This window comes from Schistocerca nitens, chromosome 2 (genome assembly GCF_023898315.1).
Source record: "Schistocerca nitens isolate TAMUIC-IGC-003100 chromosome 2, iqSchNite1.1, whole genome shotgun sequence".
Classification (NCBI taxonomy): domain Eukaryota; kingdom Metazoa; phylum Arthropoda; class Insecta; order Orthoptera; family Acrididae; genus Schistocerca; species Schistocerca nitens.
In genome coordinates this window covers 40,821,058-40,837,768 of record NC_064615.1, presented here as the reverse complement: position 1 = coordinate 40,837,768, position 16,711 = coordinate 40,821,058, and the positions used below count along the sequence as shown (strand labels likewise).

Here is a 16,711-nt window from a genome sequence, read left to right as displayed (position 1 = left end):
ATGTCCTACCAACCAATCCCTTCTTCTGGTCAAGTTGTGCCACAAACTCCTCTTCTCCCCAATCCTATTCAATACTTCCTCATTAGTTACGTGATCTACCCATCTAATCTTCAGCATTCTTCTGTAGCACCACATTTCGAAAGCTTCTATTCTCTTCTTGTCTAAACTATTTATCATCCATGTTTCACTTCCATACATGGCTACACTCCATACAAATACTTTCAGAAACGACTTCGTGACATTTAAATCAATACTCGATGTTAAAATATTTCTCTTCTTAAAAAACACTTTCCTTGCCATTGCCAGTCTACATTTTATATCCTCTCTGCTTCAACCATCATCAGTTATTTTGCTCCCTAAATAGCAAAACTCCTTTTCTACTTTAAGTGTCTCATTTCCTAATCTAATTCCCTCAGCATCACCTGACTTAATTCGACTACATTCCATTATCCTTGTTTTGCTTTTGTTGATGTTCATCTTATACCTTCCTTTCAACACACTATCCATTCCGTTCAACTGCTCTTCCAAGTCCTTTGCTGTCTCTGACAGAATTACAATGTCATCGGCAAACCTCAAAGTTTTTATTTCTTCTCCATGGATTTTAATACCTACTCCAAATTTTTCTTTTGTTTCCTTCACTGCTCGCTCAATATACAGATTGAATAACATCGGGGAGAGGCTACAACCCTAACTCATTCCCTTCCCAACCACTGCTTCCCTTTCATGCCCCTCAACTCTTATAACTGCCATTTGGTTTCTATACAAATTGTAAATAGCCTTTCGCTCCCTGTATTTTACCCCTGCCCCCTTCAGAATTTGAAAGAGAGTATTCCAATCAACATTGTCAAAAGCTTTCTCTAAGTCTACAAATGCTAGAAATCTAGGTTTGCCTTTTCTTAATCTAGCTTCTAAGATAAGCCGTAGGGTCAGTATTGCCTCACATGTTCCAATATTTCTACGGAATCCAAACTACAGTTCATAACCAATAGATTGCGGTCAAAGTCCACATCTGCCCTTGGAAATGTCTTACAATTTAAAACCTGGTTCATAAATCTCTGTCTTACCGTTATATAATCTATCTGAAACTTGTCAGTATCTCCAGGTTTCTTCCATGTATACAACCTTCTTTTATGATTCTTGAACCAAGTGTTAGCTATGATTAAGTTGTGCTCTGTGCAAAATTCTACCAGGCGGCTTCCTATTTCATTTCTTAGCCCCAATCCATATTCACCTACTACGTTTCCTTCTCTCCCTTTTCCTACTACCCAATTCCAGTCACCTATTACTATTAAATCTTCGTCTCCCTTCACTATCTGAATAATTTATTTTATTTCATCATACATTTCTTCAATTTCTTCGTCATCTGCAGAGCTAGTTGGCATATAAACTTGTACTACTGTAGTAGGTGTGGGCTTCGTGTCTATCTTGGCCACAATATCAGAGTTATATATAAATTTTTCAGTTTTTTGGATGTAGTCACAATAATAAATTGTGACAGCAGCCTTCCCCTTGTTAGCTCCTGGTACATTTATAATTTAGGTGTTTAAGTGAGTCTATATGTTTTGTATCATTACATTTATGGTGACCTGATCTGGATAGATATTGGCTAGCTTTTACTGCTCGGTCCATTTGTTTGAAGTTATTGAGTTTGCCTACACACAAACAATGTTTTTTTCTGCAATAGTGTTTTTATTATGCCTGGTCTCAACTAAAGAGTAATATTAAAAAGTACATCCTTATTTTGAAGATCCACTTCATTGTGTCATTTTTACATTCACAAGATTGACTACTTTGTCTGAAAACAATTTTTTAAACACGTATTGAAGGCAAACAGGAAGCCAAGTCAAATGGATATAAGGAAAATAATGTACTCAACATTTATAGCAAGTTATGGCCAAAATATGTGACAAGGAGACAACAGGTTCACATAACAAGAAGTCTGTTACTACGTCATACAACATTTAACTTTCAAAAGGAGTTGCACAGGCAATCAGAAAAAGAATAAAACTGGGTTTCAAACAAAAGGTACAGTTGGTTGAAGGTTATGCCACAAGGTTGGCAACAACAGCAACAAATATTTGGAATCCTGCATGTGCAAGATCAGCCCCAAGGACTGTTGAAAGTTTTATATCAATCAGATGGGGAAAAAATTCACAAATCATTTTAGGGAATACGTATAACTGAAATAAGAGAGCATTCGGTAAACATTTGGATAAAGAAAAGCATGTGACACGAAATATGCAGGCAAACAACAATGTACTGATAAGGTCACAAAATGACAAATGTTGAGTCTACTGTAGGAAATGGAAATTTATGTGTATGTTGTTGTGGTTTTCAATCCAGAGACTGGTTTGATGCAGCTCTCCATGCTACTGTAGCCTGTGCAAGTTTCTTCATCTCCCAGTACCTTCTGCAACCTACATCCTTCTGAATCTGCTTAGTGTACTTATCTCTTGTCTCTACAATTTTTACCCTCCATGCTGCCCTCCAATACTAAATTGGCGATCCCTTGATGCTTCAGAACATGTCCTACCAACCGATCCCTTCTTTTAGTCAAGTTGTGCCACAAATTCCTCTTATCTCCAATTCTATCCAGTACCTCCTCATTAGTTATGTGATCTACTCATCTAACCTTCAGCATTCTTCTGTAGAACCACATTTTGAAAGCTTCTATTCTCTTCTTGTCTAAACAATTTATCGTCCATGTTTCTCTTCTATACATGGCTACACTCCATACAAATACTTTCAGAAACAACTTCCTGACACTTACATCTATACTTCATGTCAACAAATTTCTCTTCTTTAGAAACACTTTCCTTGCCATTGCCAGTCTACATTTTATATCCTCTCTACTTCAACCATCGTCAGTTATTTTGCCCCCAAAATAGCAAAACTCATCTACTACTTTAAGTGTCTCATTTCCTAATCTAATTTCCTCAGCATCACCCAATTTAATTCAACTACATTCCATTATCCTTGTTTTGCTTTTGCCAATGTTCATCTTATATCCTCCTTTCAAGACACTGTCCATTCTGTTCAACTGCTCTTCCAGGTCGTTTGCTGTGTCTGACAGAATTGCAAAGTCATCGGCAAACCTCATAGTTTTTTTTTTTCTTCTCCATGGATTTTAATTCCTACTCCAAATCTTTCTTTTGCTTCCTTTACTGCTTACTCAATATACAGATTGAATACCATCGGGGATAGGCTACAACCCTAACTCACTCCTTTCCCAACCACTGCTTCCCTTTCATGCCCCTTGACACTCATAACTGCCATCTGGTTTTGAAAGAGAGTATTTCAGTCTAAAGCTTTCTCTAAGTCTACATATGCTAGAAACATAGGTTTGCCTTTCCTTAATCTATCTTCTAAGATAATTGTAGGGTCAGTATTGCCTCACGTATTTCAACATTTCTACGGAATTCAAACTAATCTTCCCCGAGCTCAGCTTCTACCAGTTTTTCCATTCGTCTGTAAAGAATTCATGTTAGTATTTTGCAGCCGTCACTTATTAAACTGATAGTTCAGTAATTTTCATATCTGTCAACACCTGCTTTCTTTGGGATTGGAATTACTATATTCTTCTTGAAGTCTGATGGTATTTTGTCTGTCTCATACATCTTCCTCACCAGATGATAGAGTTTTGTCAGGGTTGACTCTCCCAAGGCTATCAGTAGTTCAGTAGTTACATGTATAGAAATTGAAAACCAGGATAAGTGCTGAACAAACAGAGTGAGTTTAATCTGAATTCTTATTTATGATCTACTGAGAGCAGCAACCTGGCATGCAGCATGTACAAAGTCCACCAGCAGCAAAGAGACTGGGCCTCCTTCTACAAGCTCTGCCATAGGGAAACAAGAACTTCTAACAGAGAGGCCATTGTGCATGCTAGTTAGATTCCATTTCAAATGCATTATTGATTATTGACATTTTAATTAAATAGTCATGGTTTTGTTGATTATATTCCCCTATGGTTATGTTTAATTGATTTGTCATGCTAGAATGTTTCTATTAACACATTTGAGGTTACTGTTCCATCTTTTATTATGACTTTTACACAGTGATATGATATTTACTCTGGCAGAATAATGGCTTTCTAGTGTTACTCTTTACCCATTGTAAGTGGTTTCTAAGCATGGATTTTATTTCCACATATTGGATTTCAATTTATGTTTTATTGTCAGATGCTCTTTTTGCCATAGGAAAAAATTTTAATTAACACTTTAGTGTATTGCATTTTTTTACCTCTGAATGTACCCTACTGTTCACTTATGTACACTAGCTCAGTGGTCTGTACTGTTCTATATAATGCCCCCAGGACATCACCAGCATTTACTTTGTACCTATGTCTACAGATATTGTTGATATTTATATCTATATATTTTGCATTGTGGGGTGGTGGGTAATTATCCTAATTGATCATTACTTTGTTATGTCATTATAATAGACACTTAAATTGTCTGTGCATGCTTTACACCTACCTTTGCCATTTACAAGAGCCTGAAAACTGTTTTTTGCTGTCAGCCAGTGAGTGGTGGAGAACATACTGACTGTAATTTCTAACCTGCAAGTCCACATTACTCTTTGTGCTCACTGAAAGAAAGTGTTCCTACTTTCTATTTACTCATTGAGATCAGGAACTACGACTAATTTTTTTTTTTTTCATTTTAATTATTTGATATATTGCATAATAAACCACATGCACAAAATATTATAATATTCCTAATATCAATAATAATACCCCTAAGGGAAAAATACTATTAACAGTTCAGGGGCAACCTGTATGGGAAGTTCCAAGTAAAATGGTCTGGTGCCCTGACTTCTAATCTCCAAAAGTTAATTCCTTGCCTTAAAAGTGGAAAATAATCTCACCACTTACTATGCAGTTTTGTCAACGTTATGGGCGGCAGACTTTTGTGACATCTGAGTCATCCAGGATGGTGTACAGTCCTCATGAGTTCACTTTTTACTGTTACTCAAAATGCATTCAACTCTGCCCAGCTCTGATGTCATCCAAGGCCCAATGCATGCAGACATTTGACTAACATGAACAAATTGCCATCTCAGAGTGAAGTGTCTTCTCCCAGTATCTGTCTAGCTGTATTTATATATGGGCACAGTGGACCACCAAATGAAACATTTGCTATCAATGCCCTAGACAGAGGTAGCAGCACCTGATAGGACCCTTTCTAAGACCTGTATTAATTAATAGGTCTGTCATTTAACAAATAACTGTCTTCTTAATATTTACATAAAGAGAGTTATGTTTTCGTTACCGAAAAAGTTTTAGCTTGACTGCATTTAAACTTTGCCAGACCAATTTTAGAATGTAACCAACAGTAGAAGATGATCTCTGATCTGCCTCATTGAGATTCCTTGTATTTATAGTTATTTATGATACATTTTTTAAATGTGGTGCAGACGCATTATTGTATTACTGTAATTGAGAGCTATAATTGGAACTTTCTTTTACAAAAAATTGATTTATAATGAATAAGGACACATGCATTCCAAATTTGGTTTTTAGTAAATAACTTGAAAACTAATGGAGGTAGCTTATTGGTGTGACTTAGTTACTGTTTTTACATGAATCTGAGGCTAAAGTATGAATTTTCATCTTCCTGAGTCTAATATTTAGCACCACCAATTTTTGTTAAAAACAATGACTTTGATCAAAATATGCTGATATTTGTAAATTTTAATTGTGATTTACTTTTCCATATTCTAACCAATTTTAGCTGCCTAGTTTTATTATTTAGTGCCACTTTTTTTTTCTTGCATTCGATATTTTGCATAACATATTCATTTGATCATTCTGAGACCTTGAGTGTTAACATTAAAATACTGAAGCATACACTGACTAAGTTTGTTAAAGTATTTTTAATTTTAATTTTACTCTTAGATTATGGTATAATCTTTTGTATGTTAAGCACAGACACATTACGCTGATGTGACTCTGGTAGTAGTGAACTCAGCACTCTCTCTTGCCTCTGTACCTCAGATACTGTCACAGCAGTTGTTTCGCGTCAGTATGTATTACTGATTTGCATTGTTGTTAGTCATGTTATTTTTTTTTTTTATTTGTCACTCATGTATTTCTAGGCATTTTATAGATTATCTTCATTTAATTGGACGAGTTTATCATCCCACTGTTGTTGTGTTCATAACAGATCTGAAGATTGCAACAGCTGAAACTGCAAATTGTACAACTTATGTGATCAAGACAGATCTCTACAAATAAAAATGTATGTATGTCACCACCTAAATTATTATCTGACTACATTAAGCTGTCATAAATGACACTCACTGAATACCTACAGAGGAGGCAGTTCAATGGGTTTATAAATTTGCAGATACACATTCGTGCCTATATTTGTGATGCTCTGTAGCAACATTAGATGAGCTTTCTGGACACTATTATATCCTCACTTCATTCTTACAGGTATCTTCTACAATATATCTTGTATGTGGTTTTGGAACATTTTGTACTTTCAAATTAGGTAATAATTGATTACTTTTGAAGTATTATGCAAAGCAGTTCATTATGACTTCATGTTGCATACAAATTATCAGGTAAATAATTTTTTGCTCTTACATATTTGCAATAGGGTGTATTTCTTATTTTAATTTATTGCCTTTCACTTTTTATACTCACCATACTCAGTTTTACCCCAACCAGTAGCAACTGCCGTGCTGACTGAGAATTTATCATGTGTGTAGAGACAAGCAGGTCGTATAGACCACGTGAAATTCACACGCTCACTAAGATGTAACAGAGCAATATCATTGTATTTGCTTGGTCCTTTGTATTCAGGATGGCGCACTATGTCTGCAATGTGATAATCCACAGGATGAGCTCCATCATCATCACGTTGCAGATTCAGCTCACCAAGACGAGCTATCACTGCACGATACCTGTAAGTTGTTGAAGCATCTTTGTGTTATGAAATAAGTAACAAGAAGTTCCTATAATATATGTTTAAAGACAAATTAGTAATATTTGATATGACTAATATCAGTATGGTTCATAATTTGTATATGAAAGACTGCAAATAAAATGTTTGGTTTCAGCATTTCAGATGTAATGACCATTGACAAAAATGAATGTCTTAAATAAAATCATATCCTACTGGTGAAAGGTAACTTTCCTACCCATGAAGATGTTGCTGTTACATCCACTGTCTTTAGGTTTTGAAGATGTCTTGCAAATTCTTGAATGTTGTTAGTAATAGAATTTCCAGTAAACCATTTATTTAATTGGCCTGTTGGCTGGTGATCATATTCATGTAAAATGTTGTGCAGAAACTGCAGCAGAGCTGGTATATAACCTGTCTGCTTTCACTGGCAGCCCCACCTCTGATGGGGAAACAGGCCTGTAATAGGAGAGGAGTAGGATGTGCTGGGTGAGTGAATCTTGCAGGTGTTGCACTTGGGTCCTTTATAAGGATATGGCCCATGAAGCAAGAGGTTCGGGGTGGATGTGGCATAGTGATAGGGATAGACTAGGTTATTGTGTACATTGGGCGGGATGCAAACAACCACTTTAGGAGCATGGGAATGACTGTGAGTAGGATGTTCCTGGTTTCTTGGCATAGTTAAAACCTTGATGAAGGGCAAAGTTCAATCGTTCCAGCCTGCAGTGGTACTGGGTTATGAGGGGTCCACTCCTTTACAGCTGTCTCTTTAGAGTTGTGGAAGGATAAGGTGTGTGTGAGGGTGTGGCATGGTAAAATTGTTTGTGAACTAGGTTTGGGGGACAGTACCAGTGAGAAGACCTTAGTAGCATCTTCAGCACACTGGGCAAGGAAATTCTGGCCACTGAAGATATGACGTCCACAGGTGGCCGGAATATAGGGAAGTGATCTTTTGGTGTGGAATGGATAACAGCTTTCTAAATGCAGGTACTTTGTTGGTTAGTGGGCTTAATATGGACAGAAGTATGCATGGAGCCATCAGGATTGTGGAAGTCAGTGTCCAGGAAGGTGGCGCATTGAGCTGAGGACGACCAGGTGAAGTGAGTAGGAGAGAAGGTGTCAGGGCTGTGGAAGACTGAGGATAGGGGTGTGCAATTGGAAGGATGTTGGAGAGGTAATGTTTGATAGCACAAGGCTGTGGACATGAGGGATGTTAGTGTCTGGAGATGGAATCAACAGTGATAAGTATGGACCCAGGTGGTAATGGAGTGGGAATTGTTGAGTGTCAGTGAATGAAATGGTTCACATCTTTAACATGAGCAACTGGTTAGTGGTGTTCATTGACATGAGCACAATATCTTTTAGTGGGAGCACAGTAACCAGCTACATTGGGGCTTCATGGATTGTTGGAGTCTACCGTTTGGTGAGCTGTTACCTTCTGTCTCAAAAAATTTACATTCTGCCAGGACTTTCCACACTACATTAATGAAATAAATGTTAAGTTCTCTGAAGTATCTTGAGATCTACTGTAATTGTATTGTGCATGTCTTTTCAAAATGCAATCTCAATGAACTTCATGTGTGTAGTGCATGTATGGAAGAGGCACAAGGGGATGTGGAGGGTGATGGTGATCCTAAGCTGAATTCCACTGAAGTGTTAATGCAGATACATTCAGCAACAAATGCACAGTAATACAGCTGATGGTGACTAATTTTGAACTTAATTCACAATTTAGTGCAATCTGTGTGCTACTCATCATTTATACACAGGTAAGTCATTATCTTTCTAATATGTAGTTTTGTGTAAATGTGATCAGTAACTATATTTGGTGACATTTTGTTTAATTTTATTAAATTTACAACTAACACTAATAGACAATATTCATGAGAACACTTTTATTTCGTTCCATTGTGTCTTTGACTAATATGTAAAACAGCAATAATGGTTAGCAGAATACAATCCTAGTTGTGCTGAGGTCTATACTCACTTTCCAATATGTGTGCAGTGTGCAGCAGTAAGGACATAATATTCACTGATTAATGATCCCCCACAGTTCCATTCCAGATTACCATCAACTTGATAACCAATAGCAGCCTGTTAACATATATTGTTTATCACACATACGTAGCTAAGTAGTAGTAGAAGAGAAGTTTTAAAATGATAGGGAAGATAGAAAATCTTGTCAGTTGAGTATAGGATAATATCAGCAACAGCAAAACGTAGTGTAATAGGATTCATGAATAGGAAGGTAGGCAGGGAGTGAGTTACTGTCAACAGTTCAGTTATAAGGTTGTTATCAGAATTGACACAAATGAACACCAATACAATAGTTCTGGTGTACATACTGATGCTGCAAGCAGGAAACGAAGAAAGAGAAAATGTGTATATGGATACTGAACAGGTAATTCAGTATGTAAAGGGAGATGAAAATCTACTGGTCTTGGGGCATTGGCATGCAGTTGTAGAGGAAGGAGAAGAAGAAAGGATCATGGGAGAATATGGGCTTGGCAGTAGAAATGAAAGAACGAAGACTCAATGCTGCCATATATTTCAGCTTTTAACAGCAAATACTGTTTTAAAAATTACAAGAGGAGAAGGTACATTTTGAAAAGGCCAAAAGGTATGGGAAGATGTCAGAAAGGTTACATCATAGTCAGGCAGAGATTTCAAAATGAGACATTGAAACCCAAGAGCAAATATAAACTCAGATCACAATGCAGTAATGATGAAGAGGTACACTTCAGATTCTCTGTGGCTGTAGATACGGTCATGGTGAATAGCTCATTAGGTGCTTCAGTTGAAGAGGAATGGATACCTATAAAAACTGCAGTCACTGAAAGTAAAAATAAAAACCTTGGTACGAGGAAAGTAACTGCGAAGAAACCAAGGGTAACGGAAGAAATACTGCAGTCGATCAACAAAAGAACAAAGTAGAAAAATTTTCAGGGAAATTCATGAATACAGAAATAAAAGTTACTTTGGAATGAAATAAATAGGACGTATGTGGTCATAAGGCCAAACAGTTGCACAAAAAATGTGAAGAAATTGAACAAGAAATAATTGTTGGAAGGACTAACTCCATATACAGGAAGCCAAAACAACCACTGGCGAAATTAAAAGCTAGCGAGGTGACATTAAGAATGCAATGAAAATTCAAGATGGGTGGAAAGTGTATATTGAAGGCCTCTACAAGGGGAAGACTTGTCTGCTGATGTGTTGGAAGAAGAAACAGGCATAGACAGGGAAGAGCTAGGGGATCCAGTATTAGAATCAGAACTGAAAAGAGATTTGGAAGAATTCAGATCAAATAAAGCAGAAGGGATAGTTCAAATTCCACTGGAATTCCCAAAATCACTGGAGGAAGTGACAACAAAACCACTATGCAGGTTAGAAAGTAGAATATGTGAGGTTGGTGGTATATTTTTGGAGAAACATCATCCACACAATTTTGAAGAATGCAAGAGATGACAAGCGTGAGAATTATCCCACAATCAGCTTGGCAGCTCATGTATCTGAGTTGCTGACAAGAATAAAACTGAAAATCTGTTACATGATTATTAGATTGAATTTATAAAGGTAAAACTTGAAGTGAAAGGATATCAATATTAAGATTTAGTAATGACATTGCAACCTCTGTGGAATTGAATATATATTTACAGAAACTGTTGAATGGAACGAGCAGTCTAATTAGTAAAGAATATGGGCTGAAACAAATTTGGGAAAGACAAACATAATGATAAGTAGCAAAAATGAGAATAAAAACTGATGATCGTGAAGCAGATGAAGTTAAGCAATTCTGGTGCATTGTAAGCAAAATAATTCATGACATATGAAACAAGGGAGACATAAAAAGCAGACTAGCAGAACAAAAAGTACAAAGCATAGATTAGAGGAAGGAATTTCTGAGAATGTGCATTTGTACATTGCATAGAGATATTAGGTAGTGAATCATGGACACAGGGAAAACTGGAACAGAAGAGAACTGAAGAATTTGAGATGTGGTGCAACAGAAGAATGTCAGCAAATAAGTAGACTAATGATGTAAGAAATGAGGTGGTTTTCCACAGAACTGAGTAAATGAATCTTTGGAATATATCAGGGAAAGCTTCCATGTTACTAGAGGGAACTGTTGATGATTTGATTTATTATTGGTCCTGTAGATCATACAATTTGTACAGCAAAGCACATCATGATATAGGACAAGTCAATTTGAAAAATTATGTTAAGATGGTATATGATGAGAGATGACAGTAGTGGCACATAACTCACATAGCAGAATACATATAAGAGATACAGACAGAATATGAGTAACAAACAATAATTAAATTATCTTACTAAGTAGAAATATCTACAAGTGAATATACAGCTTATTACAAGTAATTAAAATATTGTGGTATAAAGTGCACATAGCAGAATAAATATATGAGATACAGACAGAATATAGATAAGATATAATAATTAAATTATCTTACTAAGTAGAAACATCTACAACTGAATAAACAGCTTATTGCAAGTAATTAAAATTTTGTTTCAAGAAATTCATGTATGGAATAGAAACAGTGATTTAGTAGCAATTCCTTTAATTTAATTCTCATTATTTTCGGGTTTTTGCTTGTTTTTATGTCTGTTGGGAGGTGGTTGTATATTTTAATGCCCATACATTTAACCCCATTCGCATATAATTTTGTGTTGTGGGCTATAATTTGTAACTGTGTATTGTTTCTGGTGTCATGTGTGTGGCGGTCTGCATTTCTGTCGAGGGCGTCCAAGTGCCGTAGTGTAAAACAAGCTAGTTCCAATATATAGAGGCATAGCAGTGATACGATTTTTAGCTGTTGAAATAGTGGTTTACAGTGTTCAGTTCTTTTTTTACATTTCATTATTCTTACTACTTGTTTTTGTAACTTGAAAATTGTGAGAAAATCAGAGCTCTTTCCCCAGAAGATTAGGCATAGCTCAAGACAGACTCAAACAGGGCATGGTACACCAGCTTCAAGGTATCTACACTGGCTGTGTCTTTTAATGATTGTAATAGATAGCAGGTTTTACTAAGCTTTTGTGACAATGCCTCAATATGTGGTTTCCAATTTAGTGTGTTACTGATGGTAATTCCAAGAAATTTGGTGTGCTGCCTGTTCGTAATGTCATCTTTGCCAATAACTGTAACTGTATTGAAGGGGGTTAGATTTTGTGTAGTATGGAAGTTCATACTTACAGTTTTTTTTAGTATTTATGAGTAGTCTGTTTGCTTCAAACCATGATTGTAAAGGACAAGTAGTTTCATTTACTGCATCTTGCAATGTGTCACCTCTACTGGTTATCAGGATATTTGTGTCGTCCACATACAGAAAGGAGCTGGCATTTGGTATGTGTTCTGGGAGATTATTTATGAACAATATGAAAAGAACAGGACCGAGGACAGGTCCCTGAGGGACACCATTTGTTGTATGTAGTATATCTGACCTGCAGTTCCTGAATGTCTCTGATTTTCTTATTTCTACATATTGCTTTCTTTGACTAATGTAGCTGTGGAACCAATTGTGGGCTACACCTCTAATCCCATACTTATGGAGTTTCATAAGCAGCAGTTTGTGGTCGACCATATCAAAGGCCTTGGACTGATCAAGAAATATACCGACAGCAGGTTGTTTATGGTCAACAAAACTTGAGCACTTTTCTCGAAATGCATACAGAGCATGTGTGATGGACCTATTTTTTTGAAATCTGTATTGGGAAGATGTGATTATGTTGTTGGAATTTAAACATATTTCTAATCTACTTATCATACAGCATTCAAATATTTTTGAGAAGGCAGATAGTATAGCAATTGGCCTATAGTTTGTCATGTCTGATAAAAACTGTAGAAGAAGTCAGAGACCAGAATACATTCAGTAAACAGTTGAGAAAGCACGTTGCAATTGCTATTCTAAAAGAATAAGCAAATGTTAGTATGGTGCCCATGTCTGCAATGGTAGTGATGCAAGTGCAAAGTTACACTTAGCACATCATTGAGATTTTCTGATCTGCACCCACATCATTCAACTGTAGGTGAGTGGTTTCCTTTCCTATGTCCTGCCTGTGGTTTTCATTCTGGAATTCACATTACTGTAGCAACAACAAAAAATGTACTTCACATAAAGTCAGAAAACTTTATATCAACTAAAAACATCACTTATAATATAAACAAAATAATAAGTGGGAAAAATGAACACTTAAATCTCTCTGTGTGAGCTCAGATCTCTCGTATTTTATTATAACAGTCATTTCTTCTTAAGTATGTGGAAGCCAACAAAATATTTTCACATTTGAAGGAGAAAGTTGGTGATTTGAAATTTCATGAGAAACACTGTTTTAATTATTGTCAGCCCAACTCGTGTACTACTCTCTTCCTTTTTTGCAATAATGCATTTCTTTAAATTTCCTCAGTGTCCACCTTTAATGTTATCTCTGTAAGGATTCCACGCTGTGCAGCAAAACGCCAGGAGAGGATGGGTGAGCATAATGCAGACAGTCTCTTTAGTAGATATGTTGCAACAGCTAAGTATTCTGCCAACATAATACACTCTTTGGTTCTGAACTACATTTTCTATGTGAGCATTCCACCAGATTAGGCTGTTTGTGATTGTAACTCCAGGTATTTATGCAAATTGACAGGTTTCAAATTTGTGTGATTTACCATGTAACCAATATTTAATGAATTTGCTTTATTACTCATGTGGATGACCTCACAGTTTTTATTGCCACTTGTTGCACCTCACTCGTATCTTCTATGCATCATTTTGCAATTGGTTTTGATCTTCAGATGACTTTATTTGTCCATAAATTTCAGCATCATCAACAAATAATCTAAGGGAGTAGCTCAGAGTGTCTCCTAAATGTTTATATAAATTAGGGACAGTAGGGGGCCTGTTACAGTTTCTTGTGGAACACCAGACATCATGTCTGTTTTACACACTGACTTTCCATCAGTTACTACAAACTGTGACCTATCTGGCTGGAAATCATGAATCCAGTTGCACAACTGTATCAACACTCTCTAAGCAAACAATATGATTCGAATCCACCCATAAGGAACTGTGTTTAAGGTCTTCTGGAAATCTAGGCATATGGACTTAGCTTAAGATCCACTGTTGGTATCATTCATTATTTCACGTGAACAAAGAGAGTTGTGTTTCATGAGAATAATATTTTCTGTGTCTGTGCTATGTACCAAATGCTCATTTTCTGCAAGTAATTCATACTCTTTGAACAAACTATGTGTTGAAATCAATTTTAGTAATGGGGGCCTGTGATTCAGCAGATTATTTTCCTTTCCTTCCTTAAGTATTGGTGTGCAACTTTTCAGTTGCTAAGTACAGATCTTTCAGGGAGTGAGCTATGGAAATATTGTGTTGACATACTCTGAAAGAAACCTAGTTGATATACAACATGGACTTGAAGACTTGCCTGTATTTGGAGATTTAAGTTGCTTAGCTACACTGAGGACATCAACTTCTAAGTTACTCATGTTGGCAGCTGTTCTTGATTATAATTCTGAAATATTTACTTTGTCTTCTTTGCTGAAGGAATTTTGGAAAGCCATGTTTAGTAACTCTACTTCATTAGCACTGTCACTGGTAATATTACCACTGCCGTCACACAGAGAAGGTACTGACTGTGTCTTGGCACTGGTTGCATTTCGGTCAACGTACAATAGAAAATAAGAGAACAATATATGTTGAAACTGGTGATATGCAATATATTTAGGAATGCATTGCAAATGAAGAGTGCAATTTTGATTCTTCCCAGAATGAACCTTTCAGTCAGCAGTGAAGCGTAAGCTATTTAAAAACTTTCATGACTGAGGAAAACTGTTTGTTAGACCAGAACTCAAACCTGGAACCTTGCCTTTCGTATGCTATGCTCTTACCAACTAAGTGATACAGTCATGACATTATCAGCTCGCACAGAATTACTTCTTCCACTACAACTCTCATACTTACCAAACTTCATAAACTGTACATTGACAATCAAAACTAGACACTCACAGCCTCAGGCTGTCACAAGATGCACATAAATACTCAGCAGGTAAGAGCACAGCAAGGAAGAGACAAGGTCCCAGTCTGGCACACAATTTTAATTAGTCAGGAAAATTTCTATTTTTATTTTAGTTTATAAGATCAAATTTTGCTGCTGTTAATATTAATATAATACTGGAAAATGCTGTTTGGAATATATATAATGAAATAATGTGAAGAGTCATGGTAACCATTTAGGATATAATTGAAAAGTTGACAGGCAGATAAACATAACTGGAATTATGACTAAGTTTTCAAATTTTTCATTCCTGGGAGCTAGTACACATGCAAACCTTCCTCCCCCCCTCCCACACACACACACACAAACACAAAAAACAAGCATGTGGAAATGTGCACAACAGCATGTGACTACACTTTCCTGGCATTTGAAATGTGTGTGGGGGTATGTAAACTCCTTTACTGAAGTAGTTGATTGAAATCTCTGGTACATTTCATGATAGAAACTTATTTTATTTTTATTTACACACCAAGTTCCATAGGACCAAATTGAGGAGCAAATCTCCAAGATCATGGAACATGTCAGTACATGAAATTACAACATAAAAGTAATACTAACTAACTCCGTCTACAGGCCGCAAGCGACCCATCGGGACCATCCGACCGCCGTATCATCCTCAGGTGAGGATGCGGATAGGAGGGGCATGGGGTCAGCACACCGCTCTCCCGGTCGTTATGACGGTTTTCTTTGACCGGAGCCGCTACTATTCGGTCGAGTAGCTCCTCAATTGGCATCACGAGGCTGAGTGCACCCCGAAAAATGGCAACAGCACGTGGCGGCGGGATGGTGACCCATCCAAGCGCCGGCCACGCCCGACAGCGCTTAACTTCGGTGATCTCACGGGAACCGGTGTATCCACTGTGGCAAGGCCGTTGCCCAACATAAAAGTAATAACAGATAAAATAAAATGTTCACGAACACAAAAAAAGGCAATCCATAAGTTTAAGTACACACAATCAACAACACAACAAGAATCAGCTTACTTTTTCAAGGAACTCCTTGACAGAATAGAAGGAGTGACCCATGAGGAAACTCTTCAGTTTCAATTTGAAAACATGTGAATTTCGTGTGGTAGCTTATAGAAAATGGATGCAGCAGTATACTGCACACCTTTCTGCACAAGGGCTAAGGAAGTCTGATCCAAATGCAGGTTCGATAGAGACACTAACAACTAGACACTTCGTTCACAACTGACCATATGGTTTTAATTTTATCCTGTAAATTAGCTATTCTATTTGCATACCACATACTCTTTGCCTTCCTAATAACATTTTTAAGCACCTTACAATACTGTTTGTAATGGGCTACTTTAGCTTCATTGTGACTACTTCTCACATTTTGATATAATTCCCGCTTTGTTCTACATGATATCCTTATCCCACTAGTCAGCCACCTGGGCTGCCTATTACTGTTAGTACTCCATTTAGAATGTTCTAATGGAAAGCAACACTCAAAGAGCATGAGGAATGTGTTAAGGAAAGCATTATATTTGTCATCTATGTTATTGGCACTATAAACATCCTGCCACTCTTTTTCCTTGACAAGGTTTAATAAAACTCTCTATTGCTGTTGGATTAGCTTTCCAACATAGTTTCTAATTATATATAACATTTGTTTGAGTACAAAAGCCTTTTAGTGTTAAATTTTGTGCATCATGGTCTGAAAGGCCATTCGCCGTTTTACTAACAGAATGCCGATCTAGTAATGAAGAATGAGCAAAAATA

General features: G+C 36.7%; 1 protein-coding gene across 1 annotated transcript in view; it reads right to left on the bottom strand.

Moving 5' to 3' along the window:
• The window catches only part of LOC126234294 (venom protease-like), a 119,324-nt gene that overhangs the window by 28,620 nt on the left and 73,993 nt on the right, over positions 1-16,711 (bottom strand). The window contains exons 4-5 of the mRNA XM_049942979.1: positions 8,899-9,005; positions 6,653-6,912 (exon numbers count right to left, since the gene is read on the bottom strand). Coding sequence (XP_049798936.1) covers positions 6,653-6,912; positions 8,899-9,005 — 367 coding nt within the window. The remainder of the gene's footprint in view (positions 1-6,652; positions 6,913-8,898; positions 9,006-16,711) is intronic.